Genomic DNA, 22,372 nt, shown 5'->3' on the forward strand with positions numbered 1-22,372 from the left:
CAGTAAACATGATCTATTAACGTACCTCTTTCTGTTGTAGCTGCTTGGACATGTTGGGTGTATCCATGTTGTTCCAGGAATTTTGCCACAGTAGAAGATACAAAGACATCCTCATTGAAGTCTCCCATGATCATCTTCCTCCCTGCATGTTTCTCAAGTTCAAAGACAACCTGTGATAACTGCTTTCGAAACATGTCAATCTTATAGGAAGATGGCCTGTACAAAACAACAGCAGTCAAATTGACATGAGACATATGGAAATACAAACATTCCAAGTTGCATCTCTTTGGAATTGACACCTGCACATCAATGTTGTCTGAATAATACAAACCAACTCCTCCTCTTTGCTGTTGTTTCAATGCTGCAAAAACTGTGTCAGAGTCATCGTAACAGTTACCTCTTGGATTGTGATTAAAGACATACCCCGGTAGTTGTGGCTGGTCTTCGGTGTCTGCATTGAGCCATGTCTCTGTTAAACAAATACAGTCAGCTTTCATTAGGGTTTTGTGGGATTGCATGTCGTCAAAGTGAGCATTCAAACTCTGTACATTGTGAAGTGCAATCGTGCAGACCGGATCAACGTCAGGTGAACCAATACTTTTGAAGTTGAACTTTGGCAAGCTCTTCATGGCTGTGTCTACTTTGTCATCACAAAATATAGCTGTCTCTTTGAAGTCCTTAATAATCAGTCCATCAAGAGTTCTCACACGACTCAATGCAACATATGCTTGCCCTGCAGCAAAGATTTTGTTGAGTGATACAACAGCTCTGTCAACAGTAACACCTTGGCACTTATGTACCGTCATTGCCCAAGCCAGGGTGAGAGGAAATTGCCTTCGTATTCCACCAGCATTTGATACTTGATCCTCTTGTACCTCCACAATTGTAGAGCGTTCAGAGTTTCTTTTGGATTTTGACCTCTGCATCTTTCCAACATTAGGGTTTTCAAACTCAACATGGATAGCAATAGGAATGTCATCCTTATCTTCACCATTAATAATTTCCACAACCGTACCACACACACCATTGACGAGGCCGTCAGACACGTCTATATTTTTCTTCAACATCACCTTTGCTCCAATGCCCAAAGACACACACCTTGGCAAGCACGAGTTGAAAACCTTTGTATGGAAGCCTAATTTTGGTTCCATTCTTCCAGTTTTGGGACTCCGTGTAAAATCTTGGGCATCTATGCTGATTGCATCTGGGCAATGCTTTTGCAGTCTAGTGATATTGTATTTATCAACCTCTGCATTTGTAGCATATATGTGAATGTCTGTGGAGTCTTCACCAGTTTCACGTTGTTTTAATGCAAACACATCATGCCCACTGAGATGTTCATTCTTTTTACGAACTCTGAGACGATTCAGCATCTCCGCAAATTCTGCATTTTCTTGCCTCAAAACTTTGGTAAGCTCAGCCACTTCAAAGTTGTTGTCCCACATGTTGGCTTCTGTGTTGTCAGAAAAAAGAGGTGTGCCTTTGACAGGTCTCAACTGAAAGAAGTCACCCACGCAGATCAGGGAAACATTTGCAAACAAAGAATAATCACCAGTCTGTTTTATTTGACGTAGTCTGCCATGAACGTAGGACAAAAGACGGTGGTCAACCATGGACACTTCATCAATGATCAAAATCTGCAAGTTTCGCATTTTCATCCTTAAAGTATTTACCTTCTCATCACCAAGAGGTTGATATGGCAGCTTAACATTTGCACCAATGGAGAATGTACTGTGAATAGTTGCAGCACCAATGTTATATGCAGCCACACCAGTGGGCGCTGTAAGGAGCACAGTCAGATCATCTGGATTGTCAGAAATCTGTGACAGCAGTCGTGTAGATTCGTACTGGATGGCTTTGATCAAATGGGATTTGCCTGTTCCTGTGTTATGGTAAATTCGATGTCTGCTAACCATTTGTCTTTGAAATGACACCTTGTTGTAAAATCCACTGTCTGCAGACATGTGTCTGTTGATTAACACATTGACAATAATCATTCAAATGACCATTGTCTCCGGATTCTGCATCTCCCCAAAGTGCGAGACTTTCCCCCTGGGGGTGTGGCAAGGAGACAGTTGGAGAATACACACGGTGTGTTCTTTCAGGTGTCACCTGAAAGTCCAAACCCTCCTCTTTCTGTATAAATGCTTCTGATTTCCTTTGTTCTGGGTCTCTTCTCACCACGAACGCTGACTGGTGAGGTTTGGCCTCTTTTGCAGAAGAAATAAACACGTGGCCGGCCGGCACAAACATTGAAAGTCTCTATTTCACTTCTCATCAGATGTAATAGGAAGGTAAGCAAAAACTTAATAGGGAATTAAGACAATAATTCCATAACAATTTGGCGTTGTCTCGGCAGGATTCACGCGCAATCGTCCGGGGCAAAACACGGGAAGCGATTGGCCGTCCTGAATTATATAATTCAGCCTCTGAACGTCTGTTTAGTTTTTAAGACGGGAGGGCTTAACCGTGTATTTGTCCTGAATCGTTGCCGCTGAAGTCCAACGAACATAGATCAGCGAAAAACCATCTGGTGAGTACTGAAATATTGACTTCTAAATTATTATTTCAAATTTGGGTTTTAGCATTTCCATTTCTCATGATCTTAGCAGGTGGCAAAGTTTTTTGCTGCTTGTAAACTTAAGAAAGACGAAGCAGAGGATGTTAAATGTTCGTAAAACGTTTGTCTAATGTAGTTTTTTGCTGCTTGTAAACTTAAGAAGACGAAGCCGGAGTGAATGTGTTTGTACGTTAAATGTTGTAAATGTTTGTCTAACGTAGTTTTTTGCTGCTTGTGAACTTAAGAAAAACGAAGCAGAAGAGTGAATGTGTAATGGTGAATGTGTTTGTTTGTAGTTTTTTGCTGCTTGTAAACTTTAAGAAAAACGAAGCAGAGAAAAGTTAAATAAATGTAGTTTTGTTACTACTTGAAGAATAGTGAGTCGTACGACGCTTCCTAGTTGGGGTGGGAAGCAGGGTCCCCGTTGAGGAGCGCGGCCTCCGGGGAGGGCCACTTGTTGACGTTATGAGAAAAGAAATGTGGGGGGAAAAAGGTTAAAATATCTAAATGTTTGGGTTCCCAATAGGGGGTCCCTTAGTTTAAAAGACATATCAAAGTTAGAAGAAAAACTGAAGAATAGAGAACAGGAAATAATAAGACAGAACAAAATTCAAAGAGAGTTTACTAGAAAAAAAAAAAAAAAAAAAAAAAAGGAAAAGTGACATCTGTGTGGAAAATCCAGCTGGTAACTAAAAGCACTTCTAAAAAACTTTAGTTGTTTGTCCAAAGAAAACACTGTACTAAAACAGCCTTACAGGAGATCTCCAAGTCACTGTGGGCTGTCGGTAAGTATGATGTTTTTCAAAGTTTGTGAAAATGTTATCATCACTCCAAAATCAGACTTTAAACTTTGTAATTCAGTTAAACAAGAAGCCATCGATGGAAAACCACCATTCTTTGAGTCTCTTAAGACAGCAGGAGTCATTGTCTCAGATGATGATTCTCCAAAACACACACCTTTATTTCCTGATAAGAAGATAGAAGAGATAAAAAATCAGCCAACACAGTGTCAGCCAACACAGTGGTGTGTTTTTCAGGGTCTGCAAGCAGGTAATGCAGCCAATTAATACAATATTTGTATCAATGGTCAACTTTTTCATACATCTAATTTGAGGCTCCAGGTTTACACAGGAAGCTAATTCTGGTTTGCTTTCAACTTCAGCACACGAGGCCATAAATTCACACGTCTGTTTCAAGAATACTGTGAAAGCCAATGAAGCGCTCAGACAGTCTTGAATCCTTTGTTTTCTCTCCAGACACTACTTCGTTACAATATGCTGATGACCTAAAGATTTGCATCCCACTTTGCAGGTCTATTCTGATGTTGATATTCTATTCTCACACTAACAACTCAGATCCTGTCTCTTTCAGGAAATGCAGGCGAGGATGCCGCTGGCTGCAAACAGAGCGACATTCCAACACACTGATTTTGTATCAATTCCTGTTACCATTTCCAACTTTCTTACAGCAACACAGCCCTTCGCCACACCACAGGAAAAGACGCTCCAGTGCCACACAGAAAAGGAAGCTGTGTGATGTGGACCTGACGATAAATCTTTCCTGCCTAAACATTTCTTTCCTCACTTGGCATAAGTGACACATGGGTTGAACCATGTGTCAAAAGGGGGGAAGAATAATGCTATAACCCAACACTGTTTTCACTAAAGGATTTTCAGATTTTCTTCAAGTTTCATCAATCATGAACGGTTTGTGCAACGCATAACAGGTAAACAAAACGATCACACCCACTCACCCACCACAGACAGACCATTTGAACACCTGACGATAGATTTAATAATTGCTTAGTAATAGATCGACATGTGGTCGAACTGAATTGAAGTATTCCCAGCAAAATACCAAAGAGGCTCTGCTAACAGAGATTATTCCCAGCTCACTTTATCAATTCTGCAATAACCCAAATTAATACATTTCTTGCTATTAACCTCAAACAACATTGTTTATAACACCCTGCCAGAAAATGACACTCTAAAATCAAATTAGCGTAGTGTTGTGAGGAAACAGGACTGCCAGGGACAAAAGCCTATTGTCCTTATGCATATTAGAATAAGGAAAACATTTAACATACACATAGACCTTTTGCAATTCTTTTTGTAACCAGGCCACTCCATTCCACTCACACAAGGAAATATGTTAAAATATTGCAAAACTTATTCTGTCTATCTGTGTCAGCAGGTAAAATCACCACCAGCTTCCACTTCACGCCATGATTGCCAGCCTGACGACTGAGTGGGGGTGGAGGGCCTGAGAAGGAAGCACCGGCCTTCCAAATGATGACAGAGAACGACGCGGGTCCACGCCAACCACGGAAGGAAGATCCCCGAGGCAACGGAGGAGCCAAGCTGCCAACCGGAACGACAGAGGAGGAGCAGATGACACATGGACGAACGGCACAAGGAGGAACACACGCCGAGGAGGAACAACACGAGGACGAATGGTGCAAGGACGCACAGACGCCAAGGAAGATGGATGACATCAGGAACGAATGGTGCAAGGACGCACAGACGCCAGAGAGGACGACGCAAGGAATCAACTCAATAAACGCCAACTAGACGTGTTTCAACAAACTACACCATGGCACGTATTGGTGTGGAATTAAATATCCAAGCTCGGGTATACACAAACAACTCAGTTTTAGTCAATGGGTCACTCGACCCACATGGCTCCCAATTTAACATGCTGGTAGATTTTAAGACGGTCAAGCGGACCTCTGGAACTGAAGACAACCATTCTGATGAATATGAGAACATTACCAGCATCATCAAAAATATGCAAGATGCCATTCAACCCCCACTAGCAGTGAATGACTTTCTAGGCTAAAATCTTAGAGCCAAGGATGGCCATCACGGTTTTTAATAATTGTTTTCTTTTTGCTCTGCATCTTAATTCCATGCGTGTTAAAATGGCTGTTTGATGTGCTCATAACAAAGATGATTTACTCCTCCACGTATGTTCATGTGTATGCCAATAAGGCCGACCAAAATTCAACCTCTGTTCACATTCCTGAAACCAAATCAGACTTTGATGATAACATTTTGTAAATGTTTATTTTTATTTTCTTTGTTTTGCTTTGTTGGTTTGGTTTTGTTTGTTTGTTTTTATATTCCCATTATTTTCTCTCTTGTAGACAACCACCAGGATGATATATTTTTCAATCTGTGTGAATTAGTGATAATAGTTATGACTATTTTTAATTTTGTTCCCTTTCATTTTTTTAATTCCTTTTTATTTTTCTTTAAGGTTGTTTTGTTTTCTGTTAGTGATTAGTTCTACTCAATTGAAAGAAAGTGGTTGGTGATTTCTAATTTTTATCTTTTTAAAATTCAATTTCAATATTGTTTTCCTTTAGTTTTTACATTATTTCATTTTATTCTTCTTAGTTTATTCTTTTTATTTTTTCTTAAGTTTTTCTCCTATCAGTGATTAATTGAATCAAAAAGGGGGGAATGTTATGGTAAATTCGATGTCTGCTAACCATTTGTCTTTGAAATGACACCTTGTTGTAAAATCCACTGTCTGCAGACATGTGTCTGTTGATTAACACATTGACAATAATCATTCAAATGACCATTGTCTCCGGATTCTGCATCTCCCCAAAGTGCGAGACTTTCCCCCTGGGGGTGTGGCAAGGAGACAGTTGGAGAATACACACGGTGTGTTCTTTCAGGTGTCACCTGAAAGTCCAAACCCTCCTCTTTCTGTATAAATGCTTCTGATTTCCTTTGTTCTGGGTCTCTTCTCACCACGAACGCTGACTGGTGAGGTTTGGCCTCTTTTGCAGAAGAAATAAACACGTGGCCGGCCGGCACAAACATTGAAAGTCTCTATTTCACTTCTCATCAGATGTAATAGGAAGGTAAGCAAAAACTTAATAGGGAATTAAGACAATAATTCCATAACACCTGCTCCACCAGTAATGAACAATCGCAACGGTTCAGGATTCTGTCCAAAGAGTATCTGCAGACACCACCGACGTACAGCATAAAATATTGCTGCCTGCTCTTCATTCAGTGTTCGCAATAAACCTAGTGCAGCATCTCGGGGCATTGTCATGTGATTAGTTTCCAGAGTGCACGTTGTCTGTGGATTTGCTGTCAGGTCAGGAATAAGATCACCAACATCATCACTGCCTTCTTCATCATCTACAGCTTTGGGTTTCATATCCAAACAACTGAGACGTTCGCTTTCTGTTTCTGGACATATCTGAGCCCAAGCGTCTTCTAAATCAATGTCGTTATCCAGCAACTGTTTGGCTTTGTCAATCTCATCGCTTTCTTTTTCAAATAAAGCTTTGTTGGAGTCCACAATTGACTGCACTTTTTGGATGTCAGAGCCACATTTCACTGCACCAGTTGTGTAGAACTGTTCGTATGTTTCAAACTGAGGCGGTCTGAGGTGGAAGTCCTCATAATAAGGCAAAAACAGCTGCAGCAATGAATGAAAGTACTTTTCTGGATTTTTTGTGTGTGAAAACCTGGGATATCTCACAACAGCAGGCTGTGTTCTGGTCCTTTTTCTGATGAAGCCACGGTTGTTGTTCAGTTGTATTATGTCCTGTGATTCTCTTTGTGGTGAAACCTCAGACTTTGAAAGAACTCTGTACTGAGAGCAAAAGCTGGCAAGGCATAACTCCTCCATTTCTGCTGATCTGGGTCTACTTTTGTATCTTTCCACCACATTAGTCATCCAAATGCTACTGTCATCATCAGGCTGTTGGAGCTGAGCTCTAGCTTGGAGCACATGCAAAGGCAAACTCATTCTAACAGGATTTTCACCAACAGGAATAAACTGTACATCACGAGAACATTCCTTCAAACGCATACGAGTCAAACGATACACTGCCTCTTGAGCTGAAACTTCTCTGTTGTGCAGGTAGACGCTGCCGAGCTGTTTGAATGCAGCTTTTGCATCAAGATTGCCATTCATCGCCTCCTTCTGTGCACGCTGTAACAGCAAACCCATTTCTTGCTCTGCTTTTGTGATGTATGACAGTATATAGACCACAACAGAATAGGCGTCGGTGATATACTGAATGTCCATGTTTCCTTGCCAAGCACGCAGTAAGTCTTTATTGTACTGGTTCACCCAAATATCAGACGGATTTCGCTTATGGACAATGCTTTTCTTTTTGGAACATATGGTGTATGCTCTCTCAAACAGGCCTTGATGTATCCCAAGAGACTCAAAAAAAGCATCAGCTGTATCAAAACTCAGGTCAGGATTGGCCAGCGCTGTTTTCACCTTCTTTATGATTGCATTGGCATTGGTATTTTCATCTTTTCCATTCAGGTCCTCTGAGTTCCCAGCTCTTGTAATGAAAGTACGGCTTGATGGAGGTCGTGGGAAATTGAATCGGCACACTGTATTTTTCTTACGGCATGTTTTTGAGTGTTTTGTGCTGTGTCTTTGTACGCTGCTCACAACCTCATGAAGCTCTGCATCAGACTCTGGTGGAATATCACAGGAAATGTATCTGTCTATGAAACGTACCACATCAGCATCACTGTCTTTATCAATCTTTGGTGCATCTTCCACCCAAAACAAACAGTGAACATGAGGAGAACCACGCTGTTGGAATTCAACTCGATAGAAGTAGTCCTTTATTTTGCCTATGGGTTCAGCTGGTGACAGGATTACATCACGAAGAAAACAATGCCATCGATAGTCAAACATTCTTGCTGCAGTAACTGGATTTCTTCCAATCAACGCACATTTTTGAGACCAGTCAAGTTCCTCCACAGGTGTTTCTTTTCCTTCTAACCTCAAAAGAGAAGCAAGCATTTCAGGCCATCTCAGATCAGCACTTGACATGCTTATGAAAAACGTTGGAATTGACAGTTGTCGAATCATACTGAACAAATCTTTCTGTACTGCCATCCAGTAAGGTGGGGTTCCACGAATTCCTCGCAAGAACTTGTACCCTTCATCATTTCGTAATATTTTACTGAGTGAATCTGAGTTCAACAACATGTTTGATGCTTCTTTCAGAGATGATTTGCCGCCACCTTTGCGCATTGCCACTGATACACCAGATATGACTTGATGCACTTCTGATATGTACTGTGCATAAAATATGTAGTCTGTGTTGCGACCAAAACGTCCATCAGCGTTGAGAATGCGACAGTTCAGGTAACGTGACAGAGTTATTTTTGATTCCCTTTCATCGTGGAATGTAGGTCCACCCAATGGAAACAGAGCAGGAAAGCATTTGGCCTCGTTGGTTTTATCAGATAGTAAACGAACTGGACTGTTGCCTTCAGCTGGTGCCACGCTCAGTATATCCTGAAAATTCTGATCAATGATCTCTGAACCCAGATTGACAGGTTGCAATGATGTGTCTGACAAGAGGCCACTCTGGTCTTTAATGTAGGTCAGTTCCTCCTCTGCTTGCTCTTCCTCAAGATTATTTTCATCATCACTGTTATTTTCATTATCACTGTTAGCTGGCAGCTCTTGGTTGTCCTCATTTGCCTCACATTGATCACTTCCATTCAGAGTGTTTACCCATTCATCATTTAAAATGACATCATCATACCACTTATTGTTTGCCATCAAATACCTCAGTGCATTCCTTACACGATCAGTGTGGACATACATGTACTCATAATGACCTTTGTATGTCAACTTGCGTTTGAGTTTGACTCTTATCATTTTATCATCACACTCGTTCCTTGGCAGAATGTTTGTCACGCTACTGTTATCAACAGGTACAGAGACACATGGACCATGGCAAGCTCTTTGGCGGCCTCGGGGCAAACACAGCAGCTTCATGAAGGGAATGTGACGAGCAATGAGATGTTCCTCCAAAGAATTCAGACATTTCAGTTCAGGTGGAATTTCATCCAAATGCATGTTGTTGGTGACACTCTCTTCTGGTAGTTTTCCTCCAAGCATTTTCCGATGACAGGAATGGCAAACCCATAATTTGCTGCAAGGACTATCAGACAAATGACATTCCTGCCCACATTCAATATCACAAACGTGTAAATATTGCAATGTTATACACCTCTTAGCCAGTGCAGCAACCTCTGGTCTTTTGCTTTCATAATGAGATCTTTTACACTCAATCACTTGTTTCCTGAAAAGTAAGCGATGACAAACAGAGCATACGTATTCAGGACCACAGCTTACGTCTTGACGAAACTGACTGATGACAAAGTCAATGTCTTGTTGCTTCTTTCTCATATTTGCATGAGTGTCACTGCTACTCTTAATTTTGTTTTGGCGAATTTCGTCATATTCATGATATTTCATCTTGCTTTTCTCGTTGATCTTCTTTTGAAACACGATGTTGCTCTTGTACTTCTTATGACTATAATCACGGACTTTATGTTGAAACACAACGTTGCTCTTGTACTTCTTATGACTATAATCACGGACTTTATGTTGAAACCCAATGTTGCTTTTGTACTTCTTATGACTATAATCACGGACTTTATGTTGAAACCCAATGTTGCTTTTGTACTTCTTATGACTATAATCACGGACTTTATGTTGAAACCCAATGTTGCTCTTGTACTTTGTATGACTGTAATCACGGACTTTATGTTGAAACCCAATGTTGCTCTTGTACTTTGTATGACTGTAATCACGGACTTTATTTTGAAATATGATGTTTGTCTGATAAGTGTTTTTTGAGGATTCACACTTTGATTTTTTTAAATTTGAATCAGTACCATATTTATTATTATACTGTGCAAGTTTACGTGCCTTGAACTGCACATCGGTTCCATAGTTTGTGTTGAAATAATCACATTTCCTTTTCCGAAACTCAGAATTCATGCTGTTCTTGTGAAAATGTTCAAGAGAAGTCTCACGTTTGGCACTCCTAATGTACTCACATTCATTATATTGCTTCTTTTGATTCTCAGTTTTTCGCTTCTTCACATTGATATCACTGCACCGTTGACGTTCTTTTTCTGCTTTCGTGTCTGACTCGGTGAACTTTCTTTTCCGCTGGGGTCTTAACGTTCCCTCACCAATAGACTGGCATGTTCCGGCACAAGGACTCTGCGTATTTCGGTTTTTAACGCATGTTACAACCTCATAATGATTGGCGGTGTGATTTAAATATATACAGTTCTGAATGCATGGGCGTACAGTAGGTCTGTGCATGTTCCATCTCCCATCATTTAAGGTGAAGATAGTAGTTTGGAATAAATCGGCAGCAGCAAATATGTCGATCTCCTTTGCCCAGGTCCCACAGTAGTGTATCCTTGATTTTGTTACATAGTCCTGTACAGATGTATATTCATCTCTCAAGTAAGTCTCAAACTTATTGCTGTATTTCTGGAGGTGTTTCGTTACAGCCCGTCTAATTTTCAAGTGCTTCTCTTCATTGCTACAAATGCTAAAGGCAAGGCTGCGGTAAAAGCAATTCCCATCTGGCTTAATGCTTTGTATCTTACAAGGACAGCCCATATCATCAACACTGGTTGTTGCCTTCAACGCTTCAACATTTTCATTTGAAAGTCCAACAGCTTTGCACAGTGTATCCTGATCACTGCGAGTTAAAGGTTTAAATGCCTGCTTTGGGACATTTGTGTCAGTGATAATTACGTCATCACTGTGTGTTTTGCAAGTTGTCTCGTGCAGTTCAAAATCCCCTTTTATTTGAGCACGTTTAGCCTTTTCTGCAGAAGTCTCTTTTCGATTTACCTTTTGTCCAGCACCATTACGTGCAGCCTCTGATCGATCGATTGTAGCCGTCAGCTTGGTGTCATCTTTACCCAACATAGTTTCAGGAACACATTCAGGCTTCTGTGAAACATTACTCACGACACGTCTCAAAACATCGCTGTACAAAGGTTTGGTATTTGGGTTCGATTCACTCTTTGTGGACGCAGTTTGGTTGTTTGCATTACCTGGAACAGCAGTTGACGTTACTGAGCAACTTGTAGCCGTCTGACGTTTGTGCAAACCTTTTGATCCTGTTACCACATCGCTGTACAGCTGACGTACCTTTGCATGTGTCAACGTAGCTGTGTTACCTCGGGATGTGACGTTCTGTGATCGTCGTTCATTGCCAGTTCTGGTTACCGCAGCACTCACTCCTGTTACCTCAAACCGTGGTGTACTTACGCCAAACGATTGTGCATAATCATACACAAAGCTGACCAGTGACTGTGCGGAGCTAAAGTATGAAACACAACTTACCCTCTGACCTTTGTGATTAACCCAGGTGTTTGCATGAGAATTAACAAAGGCAAATCTGGTCTCTCCATTCACGATGGCACAAGTATTTCCACAAATAGTCAACAAGCAAGCATCATGACTGAACAGTGCGCGCTGCAGTGCTTCATCAAAAGGCAAAGCCACATCACATAAAGCAGGATCATAATTGTCAACACAAACAAACCCAGTGTAAGAATCTCCAAAGTTTAATGCAAAATCACAATTCCACACCCTGTGTTGTCTAGGCAATTCTGACACAGCAATGTAACCCCTTCCTTCAACATGGTCTCTGATTTGTTCATGTGCACTCATAGACTTGTACAACAGAGTTCCTTTTATTAAAACATCATCCAGATCTCCAGTTTCCCAGGTCCAAACGTTCTTCATCTTGGATTTCAGAACAGCTGTCAGACTGATGGCACCGCACTGCTTGTTGCCCACGTTACCAAAACGCACATCACCTTGATGAAAGGAGCCCGTCAGGAAAGACCTCTCTGGAAAATCAGGCTGAGTCAAAGTAACACACTCATTAGTAACATTGGGTTCATTCATGCAAGATGCATTATTTGAAGATAGCTTGATAGCACAGTCAAGAGAGAGAGAGCTTGGAGATTCAGTTTGGAAAGAAGTTTTTTGCAAGTTGGTAGAGAACTTTTCAGCACTTGTTTGAGACTTGTTAGAGAACTTTTCAGCACTTGTTTGAGACTTGTTAGAGAACTTTTCAGCACTTGTTTGAGAGTTTGAGAGTGGGGAGTCTGCAACGTTTCTGTATTGAACATTTCTGTATTGAACATTTCTGTATTGAACATTTCTGTATTGAACATCAAAGTCATGAACATCAAAGTCATACGCCTTTTCAGGCCAGCTTGATGTTTGGGCTTTCCAGGTGCAAGGACGCCCAACCTTGCTTCCAGGAGACCATAAGTCATCCTGGGTGCCAGTCGCTGCTCTTTTGGTGGAACACACCTGCAACACACAAATTGAACAGCGTTATTTACACATAACACACCTCATTCTTGCTGTTTTTAAGCACATAATACATCACGCCCTCCGACATCTCATTTGAATTTTCCTACAGTCAATACACAACCTCACGTACTGTTTTTACTCCTCACTACATCAACTGGCATGTGCTGCTTTTTGTAGGAGAAAAAAAAAAAAAGTAAAAGATTGCATAGCACTGAGATTGCATTATTCCCTAAGAAGGGGAAAATTACAATGTCACTTGTAAATTTATTTAATGTAATTAAATAAATAAATTTACAAGTGACATCACTTATTTTGCATAGCTGCCTGTTTTCCTTGAGTTAGTGCTATTAACACAACTATTCCTTGCACCAGACCCTGTCAATCAGTGGTAAATTGTAGACGTGTGAAAAACCACCTCTGAGAGCTCACGATCAGCCAGTCTCTTCTTTGCAGCCGCAGATTTTTTGGAACGTCCCATCTGCAATACACGCGTGGAAATGTACACTTTGACCCTTTTCCCAAAAAAACAACACGCATCTCAAAAATGACATTTCTTAAATATCAACCACAAATTATTTGACTATGTATATATCATGTACTGGTCTATAACTTTATTCAGTGTGACCATGCCATTTCACTTATTCATGGTGAAGACATGAAATATTTTTGCTTACACTATACTTTTTTGCTAAACATCAATACTTATAATGAATTCTAAGTACTTTGTGTAACAATCCTACCATTAGTACTTCATACATTCAAACTCCACCATCACACCTATGCACAACAAACCGCTTTTGACACTTCCTTCCATTAGTCGGTCACAGAGTACTACCAATTCAATATATAACATATATACATATACACACTGTGTTGTCACTTAGGCTAACTGCCATATTTCCACATTGCTCTTTACATACTGACTGCACATAACACTTCAGCAAAGCAAAGACAAGCTAGTAGCTAGCAATACTACTCCAAGTTAGAATACTATTTTTCTATATTTTTCATAAAAGACTTGAAAAGAAAAATCTAAGACAAACGCATTTTACCACATCAACATCTTAGTGTATACCTTTACTCACCTTTACAAACAGTAGTATCCTGTATCAGTACCTAAAACATACAAAAGTAATTAGTACCAAGCTCTGCAACACATTCAAAAGGTTATTATATGTGAAATTGCAAACCTGGTGCACATTAGACGGCCACTAGCTACAATTTACTCTACATTGTAATTACTCTCATTACACATAATGATAATGGTTATTTAAAAATAAAGAAAAACATTTGTCCTAACATGCAACATAAATATCCAAAAACCCAAACATTTTTTTTTTTTTAAATTCATTAAATCTAGTGTTTTCCTTATGATATTAAAACATGAGGTGGGCATAGGCTAACTGCCATATTTCCACATTGTTTATGCTATGTTTCTGCATTAAGCAGACGCTTTTATCCAAAGCGACTCAGAAATGAGGATATAACATTACAGCTAACATCAAAGCTAATAAGCTACATAGAAGGAAAACACTTTTCAAAGGGGACAGGGTGATAGTGTACAAATACGGTGCAGGCATAGAGGGAAGTACAGGGTCAGTGCTAGGACATGAGATTATCTCTGAGGGTCTTCCAGAGTTTCTTGAAGATATTCAGGGACGCCCCTGTTCTGGTAGCGCTCGGTAGGTCATTCCACCATCGCGGAACAAGACGTGAAAAGAGTCTGGATCGTCTTAAGTGTGTACATTGCTCTTTACATACTGACTGCACATAACACTTCAGCAAAGCAAAGACATGCTAGTAGCTGGCAATACGACTCCAAGTTAGAATACTATTTTTTCTATATATTTTTCATAAAAGACTTGAAAAGAAAAATCTAAGACAAACGCATTTTACCACATCAACATCTTAGTGCATAACCTTTACAAACAGTGGTATGCTGTATCAGTATCTAAAACATAAAAAAGTAATTAGTACCAAGCTCTGCAACACATTCAAAAGGTTATTATAGGCAAGGCAATTTCATTTATAGAGCACAATTCATACACAAGGCAATTCAAAGTACTTCACAGCTACACAAGAAGGCAATAAAATCATTAAAAAGAAATAAAAAATAATAAAAATAAAAAATAATAATAAAAATTAAACCCATTCAAAATAATCATTAATTAATTTATAAGTGAAGAGTGCAGATAAAATACTTTCAGGTGTCATATGCACAGCTAAATAGAACTGTTTTCAGCCTGGATTTAAACATTGTCAGAGTTATATGTGAAATCGCAAACCTGGTGCACATTAGACGGCCACTAGCTACAATTTACTCTACATTGTAATTACTCTCATTACACATACTGATAATGGTTTTTATAAAGAAAAACATTTGTCCTAACATGCAACATAAATATCCAAAAACCCAAACATTTTTTTTTTTTTAAATTCATTAAATCTAGTGCTTTCCTTATGATACTAAAACATGAGGTAGGCATAGGCTAACTGCCATATTTCCACATTGTTTATGCTATGTTTCTGCATTAAGCAGACGCTTTTATCCAAAGCGACTCAGAAATGAGGATATAACATTACAGCTAACATCAAAGCTAATAAGCTACATAGAAGGAAACCACTTTTCAAAGGGGACAGGGTGATAGTGTACAAATACAGTGCAGGCATAGAGGGAAGTACAGGGTCAGTGCTAGGACATGAGATTATCTCTGAGGGTCTTCCAGAGTTTCTTGAAGATATTCAGCGACGCCCCTGTTCTGGTAGCGCTCGGTAGGTCATTCCACCATCGCGGAACAAGACGTGAAAAGAGTCTGGATCGTCTTAAGTGCGTACATTGCTCTTTACATACTGACTGCACATAACACTTCAGCAAAGCAAAGACATGCTAGTAGCTGGCAATACTACTCCAAGTTAGAATACTATTTTTTCTATATATTTTTCATAAAAGACTTGAAAAGAAAAATCTAAGACAAACGCATTTTACCACATCAACATCTTAGTGCATAACCTTTACAAACAGTGGTATGCTGTATCAGTATCTAAAACATAAAAAAGTAATTAGTACCAAGCTCTGCAACACATTCAAAAGGTTATTATAGGCAAGGCAATTTCATTTATAGAGCACAATTCATACACAAGGCAATTCAAAGTACTTCACAGCTACACAAGAAGGCAATAAAATCATTAAAAAGAAATAAAAAATAATAAAAATAAAAAATAATAATAAAAATTAAACCCATTCAAAATAATCATTAATTAATTTAAAAGTGAAGAGTGCAGATAAAATACTTTCAGGTGTCATATGCACAGCTAAATAGAACTATTTTCAGCCTGGATTTAAACATTGTCAGAGTTATATGTGAAATTGCAAACCTGGTGCACATTAGATGGCCACTAGCTACAATTTACTCTACATTGTAATTACTCTCATTACACATACTGATAATGGTTATTTAAAAATAAAGAAAAACATTTGTCCTAACATGCAATATAAATATCCAAAAACCCAAACATTTTTTTTTTTAAATTCATTAAATCTAGTGCTTTCCTTATGATACTAAAAGATGAGGTAGGCATAGGCTAACTGCCATATTTCCACATTGTTTATGCTATGTTTCTGCATTAAGCAGACACTTTTATCCAAAGCGACTCAGAAATGAGGATATAACATTACAGCTAACATCAAAGCTAATAAGCTACATAGAAGGAAACCACTTTTCAAAGGGGACAGGGTGATAGTGTACAAATACAGTGCAGGCATAGAGGGAAGTACAGGGTCAGTGCTAGGACATGAGATTATCTCTGAGGGTCTTCCAGAGTTTCTTGAAGATATTCAGGGACGCCCCTGTTCTGGTAGCGCTCGGCAGGTCATTCCACCATCGCGGAACGACACGTGAAAAGAGTCTGGATCGTCTTAAGTGTGTACATTGCTCTTTACATACTGACTGCACATAACACTTCAGCAAAGCAAAGACATGCTAGTAGCTAGCAATACTACTCCAAGTTAGAATACTATTTTTCTATATATTTTTCATAAAAGACTTGAAAAGAAAAATCTAAGACAAACGCATTTTACCACATCAACATCTTAGTGCATAACCTTTACAAACAGTGGTATGCTGTATCAGTATCTAAAACATAAAAAAGTAATTAGTACCAAGCTCTGCAACACATTCAAAAGTGAAATTGCAAACCTGGTGCACATTACATGGCCACTGGCAACAATTTACTCTACATTGTAATTACTCTCATTACACATACTGATAATGGTTATTTAAAAATAAAGAAAAACATTTGTCCTAACATGCAACATAAATATCCAAAAACCCAAACATTTTTTTAATTCACAAAATCTTGTGCTTTCCTTATGATATTAAAACATGAGGTAGGCATAGGCTAACTGCCATATTTCCACATTGTTTATGCTATGTTTCTGCATTAAGCAGACGCTTTTATCCAAAGCGACTCAGAAATGAGGATATAACATTACAGCTAACATCAAAGCTAATAAGCTACATAGAAGGAAACCACTTTTCAAAGGGGACAGGGTGATAGTGTACAAATACAGTGCAGGCGTATAGGGAAGTACAGGGTCAGTGCTAGGACATGAGATTATCTCTGAGGGTCTTCCAGAGTTTCTTGAAGATATTCAGGGACGCCCCTGTTCTGGTAGCGCTCGGTAGGTCATTCCACCATCGCGGAACAACACGTGAAAAGAGTCTGGATCGTCTTAAGTGTGTACATTGCTCTTTACATACTGACTGCACATAACACTTCAGCAAAGCAAAGACATGCTAGTACCTGGCAATACGACTCCAAGTTAGAATACTATTTTCTATATATTTTTCATAAAAGACTTGAAAAGAAAAATCTAAGACAAACGCATTTTACCACATCAACATCTTAGTGCATAACCTTTACAAACAGTGGTATGCTGTATCAGTATCTAAAACAAAAAAGTTATTAGGACCAAGCTCTGCAACACATTCAAAAGTGAAATTGCAAACCTGGTGCACATTAGATGGCCACTGGCAACAATTTACTCTACATTGTAATTACTCTCATTACACATACTGATAATGGTTATTTAAAAATAAAGAAAAACATTTGTCCTAACATGCAACATAAATATCCAAAAACCCAAACATTTTTTTAATTCACAAAATCTTGTGCTTTCCTTATGATACTAAAACATGAGGTGGGCATAGGCTAACTGCCATATTTCCACATTGTTTATGCTATGTTTCTGCATTAAGCAGACGCTTTTATCCAAAGCGACTCAGAAATGAGGATATAACATTACAGCTAACATCAAAGCTAATAAGCTACATAGAAGGAAACCACTTTTCAAAGGGGACAGGGTGATAGTGTACAAATACGGTGCAGGCATAGAGGGAAGTACAGGGTCAGTGCTAGGACATGAGATTATCTCTGAGGGTCTTCCAGAGTTTCTTGAAGATATTCAGGGACGCCCCTGTTCTGGTAGCGCTCGGTAGGTCATTCCACCATCGCGGAACAAGACGTGAAAAGAGTCTGGATCGTCTTAAGTGTGTACATTGCTCTTTACATACTGACTGCACATAACACTTCAGCAAAGCAAAGACATGCTAGTAGCTGGCAATACGACTCCAAGTTAGAATACTATTTTTTCTATATATTTTTCATAAAAGACTTGAAAAGAAAAATCTAAGACAAACGCATTTTACCACATCAACATCTTAGTGCATAACCTTTACTCACCTTTACAAACAGTAGTATGCTGTATCAGTATCTAAAACATAAAAAAGTAATTAGTACCAAGCTCTGCAACATATTCAAAAGTGAAATTGCAAACCTGGTGCACATTAGATGGCCACTGGCAACAATTTACTCTACATTGTAATTACGCTCATTACACATACTGATAATGGTTATTTAAAAATAAAGAAAACATTTGTCCTAACATGCAACATAAATATCCAAAAACCCAAACATTTTTTTAATTCACAAAATCTTGTGCTTTCCTTATGATACTAAAAGATGAGGTAGGCATAGGCTAACTGCCATATTTCCACATTGTTTATGCTATGTTTCTGCATTAAGCAGACGCTTTTATCCAAAGCGACTCAGAAATGAGGATATAACATTACAGCTAACATCAAAGTACAGGGTCAATGCTATAGGACAGTGTTTCCCAACCCTGGTCCTCAAGGCACACTGCCCTGCATGTTTTCCACGTTTCCCTGCTCCAGCATTCAAATAATTGGGTCAGGTCTTAAAGCTCTCCAGAAGGCTGAGGACGACCCATTCATTTGAATCAGGTGTGCTGGAGCAGGGAAACATGGAAAACATGCAGGGCAGTGTGCCTTGAGGACCAGGGTTGGGAAACACTGCAAGTATAGGACAGGAGATGCTCTCTAAAGAGCTGGGTCTTTCCTGTTTCCACCATCACACCTGTGCAGGAACAAACCGCTTTTTGACACACTTCATTCCACTGGTCATAAAGATAGGTCTGATTCTAAATGCAACTGCAGAGCTTAAAGTGTAATAAAAATCCTGAGCATCACAATTCAATATATAACATATATATTATTATACACACTGTATTGTCACTTAGGCCAACTGCCATATATTGCTTTTTGCATACTCTGACTACAGTTACACTTCAGCAAAGCAAAGACACACTAGCAGGTGGCAATAGTGCTCAAAAGTAGAATACAGCGAACCCACGTTTTTCGCGGGGGTTACGTTCCAAAAAGAACCCGTGATAGGCGAAATCCGTGAAGTAGAAACCTTTTTTTTTTTTTTTTACAATTATTATACAATGAAATACTGCATAATGCATTGAAACCAAAGAACAAAACCTTTTTACAGGCCCAAGAATTTGTTTAACAAATAAAAGTACTGTATAAACGTTGTTGTTTTTTTTACAAATAACTACTGTAGCCTACTGTAAAATAATCATTTTAATCATCAATACGAATATCTGAGACACCGAAGCATACAACCTCCACAGACCACCTGAAATGTCTCAAATCTGATAATCTACCCGTGTGGGTCTTCTAATTTTTTTTAATTCCCCCCCCCCAATGTACGAGCTTCTAAAACCTAGTCTGACTCGCAATTTACTCCAAAAAATGGTGCAACAAAGTACTTTATTTTGATTCATGTCGGATGATTACAGAGAGACCAACACAGCGACAGAGAAACAGACAGAGCGCACATGACACAGACACACAGACAAATACACTCAGCGTAACAATAATAAAAGAACCAGCGCAAGCATCGACAATGCTGTTATTACTCAGACAAAAAAGTTATTCCCCGATTATTTCTCAGCGGTTGATACAACTTTCCACTATTGTTTCATTTTTGAAGCGGACATTACAAGCTACGCATTCACGCCACACCTTCATCGTGAGTCGCTCGCCACTCGTGCAGGGGACTGTTACATATCCCAATAATTCACCAAGATGACATTAGGTTAAACAGTCACGATCATTTTTATCGCGTTAAATTTCACCAAGATTTATAGTTATGCCGGAAACAGTTATTACATACTAAAACAAACTACAAATTTCGCCTGATGTTATACTTAAGCCAAGGCACACTAAATCATCAACAATTATGACATATTCACAACAAGTTATTTTTCTTACACAACTACAACATTTTAAAATAGATTGGGTTGCAATTAAATATCACATTCACGAAAACAACAAAGCCTGCGGGATTTCATGCCACTCAAGTCCCACCGACCTGAAATCATGCAAAAACCATTTTCCAGCTACATAATTCTTACCTGGCGTCGGCCATTTTACCATTCACTAAGCTACATGATTGCCACGTGCTGGAACGCAATTCCTAAATTCAGCCGTCCCGCACAGGTGACAAAGAGTAGCCTAACGGAGAAACTCTGCCTAGTTTTATATCATCACATTATTTTTGGCTTTCTCAATAACATTATCGCTGACACCACAAGATAAAATAAAACGTTATTACAGCTCAGCACATAAGCAGCACCTCACCTGTGACAAGCTCCTGCCGTAATGAATCAAGGCACACTAAATCATCAACAATTACGACATATTCACAACAAGTTATTTTTCTTACACAACTACAACTTTTTATTAAAATAGATTGGGTTGCAATTAAATATCACGAAAACAACAAAGCCTCGCGGGATTTCATGCCACTCAAGTCCCACCGACCTGAAATCATGCTATTAGCAAGTAGCTAACTGAACAATTACTTCAAGTAGAAAATGCTTCAACTTTCAGTCAACATACCACAGCTACCTACCATGTAATTATGCACGCTTACTACCAGCCCTCGGATGCTCTTCACTAACGCTATGGAACAACGCAAAAACCATTTTCCAGCTACATAATTCTTACCTGGCGTCGGCCATTTTACCATTCACTAAGCTACATGATTGCCACGTGCTGGAACGCAATTCTAAATTCAGTCGTCCTGCACTGGTGACAAAGAGTAACGGAGAAACTCTGCTTGGTTTTATATCATCACATTATTTTTGGCTTTCTCAATAACATTATCGCTGACACCACAAGATAAAATAAAACAACGTTATTACAGCTCAGCAAATAAGCAGCACCTCACCTGTGACAAGCTCCTGCCGTAATGAATCAAGGCGAAGAAGATTCTCCAAAGTGAGCCATCCGCAACCTTATCAAAATAAAGGTATTTACCTGTGATAACCCTTCACAATAATTACGTTAAAATCCCTGCATGAATGTGCACATAAAAACATCAAATTATACAAAACTTAGTATAAAAAAGAAGTATATCAGTCTTGCTAAAATAATTGCTAAAATCCTTTTAAAAATATATATATTTTTAACCCTTAATCCCAATTTATGTCATGATGCAACTTCCTGTCATGGTATAAAAAAACACAATGAATTATTTAGTTTCAATATACAGAATGCAAACTGGATTATTGATGGTTTGCTTATTGGCATTTTTAATTACAATTCCGTTTGCCAATGAAACTCCGAGATGGCGCCAAACCGGAAGTGAGGCCTTTTTTTAATTTATTTTTTTTATCATTTTTTTTTATTGCAATTAAAGAACAATGACAGAGACATGGTATGACAATAAGGCAAAACAAGGATATAACAATGTAAAGGACCATTTAGATTAGGTTAGGCTACATTAAACAACTAAAAGAAAAACCAACAATAAACAAAACTAGAGGAATACATTAAAGGATAAGACCGTTTTTTTGACATTGGGCCCTTGATTTCACATTATAACATGATGTTCTACTCACCCCTGCTTGTTGTTGGTCATTTGGAGCTGTTCCGAAGATATTCGCGAGGCGTCTGGCTGCTCTCTTGAGATATTCGGCCATGAAACGGTTTCCTATGGGCAAGCTTATACAGGCACAAACTATGCTGTTTATAATTTATTAATTACTGTACATTAGCACTGGTAACGTGGAGGTGCGTCGCTTACTTAAAAAGGTTACTAATTTTGTATTTTAGCCGAATGAATAAATAGGCAGCAGGTCTGTGGGCTGTCTGTGGCAGTAGCACGAGGAGGACGTCAGTAACACCCACTTTACGACAAAAAAAAAATCAAAATTACAGTAACCCGGATTTTTTTAAGTAAGCGACGCACCTCCACGTTATCAGTGCTAATGTACAG

At 39.0% G+C, this 22,372-nt stretch overlaps 1 protein-coding gene and 1 long non-coding RNA gene across 2 annotated transcripts; both read right to left on the reverse strand.

The window, feature by feature from the left end:
- Positions 1-201: 201 nt before the first annotated feature.
- On the reverse strand, positions 202-9,763 carry LOC142390097 (uncharacterized). Its single transcript, XM_075475465.1, has 3 exons — positions 6,481-9,763; positions 549-1,882; positions 202-216 (listed from the first exon to the last, which is right to left on the reverse strand). The coding sequence occupies exons 1-3, from the start codon at positions 9,761-9,763 to the stop codon at positions 202-204; spliced, it is 4,632 nt and encodes a 1,543-aa protein (XP_075331580.1).
- A 2,191-nt stretch (positions 9,764-11,954) lies between these two features.
- Positions 11,955-13,979, reverse strand: LOC142390677 (uncharacterized). Its single transcript, XR_012770493.1, has 3 exons — positions 13,807-13,979; positions 13,137-13,199; positions 11,955-12,718 (listed from the first exon to the last, which is right to left on the reverse strand). It is a non-coding gene; the product is annotated as an uncharacterized LOC142390677 (long non-coding RNA).
- Between the last annotated feature and the right edge of the window lie 8,393 nt (positions 13,980-22,372).

This window comes from Odontesthes bonariensis, chromosome 10, assembly GCF_027942865.1.
Source record: "Odontesthes bonariensis isolate fOdoBon6 chromosome 10, fOdoBon6.hap1, whole genome shotgun sequence".
NCBI classification, from domain to species: domain Eukaryota; kingdom Metazoa; phylum Chordata; class Actinopteri; order Atheriniformes; family Atherinopsidae; genus Odontesthes; species Odontesthes bonariensis.

Excerpts from the sequence above, each read along its gene's own strand:
- LOC142390097 (XM_075475465.1), bottom strand. The coding sequence starts at position 9,763 with ATGAGAAAGAAGCAACAAGACATTGACTTTGTCATCAGTCAGTTTCGT. Across the intron at positions 1,883-6,480 it reads GTTCATTACTGGTGGAGCAG|GAACAGGCAAATCCCATTTG; the intron begins GTGTTATGGAAT and ends ACCATAACACAG.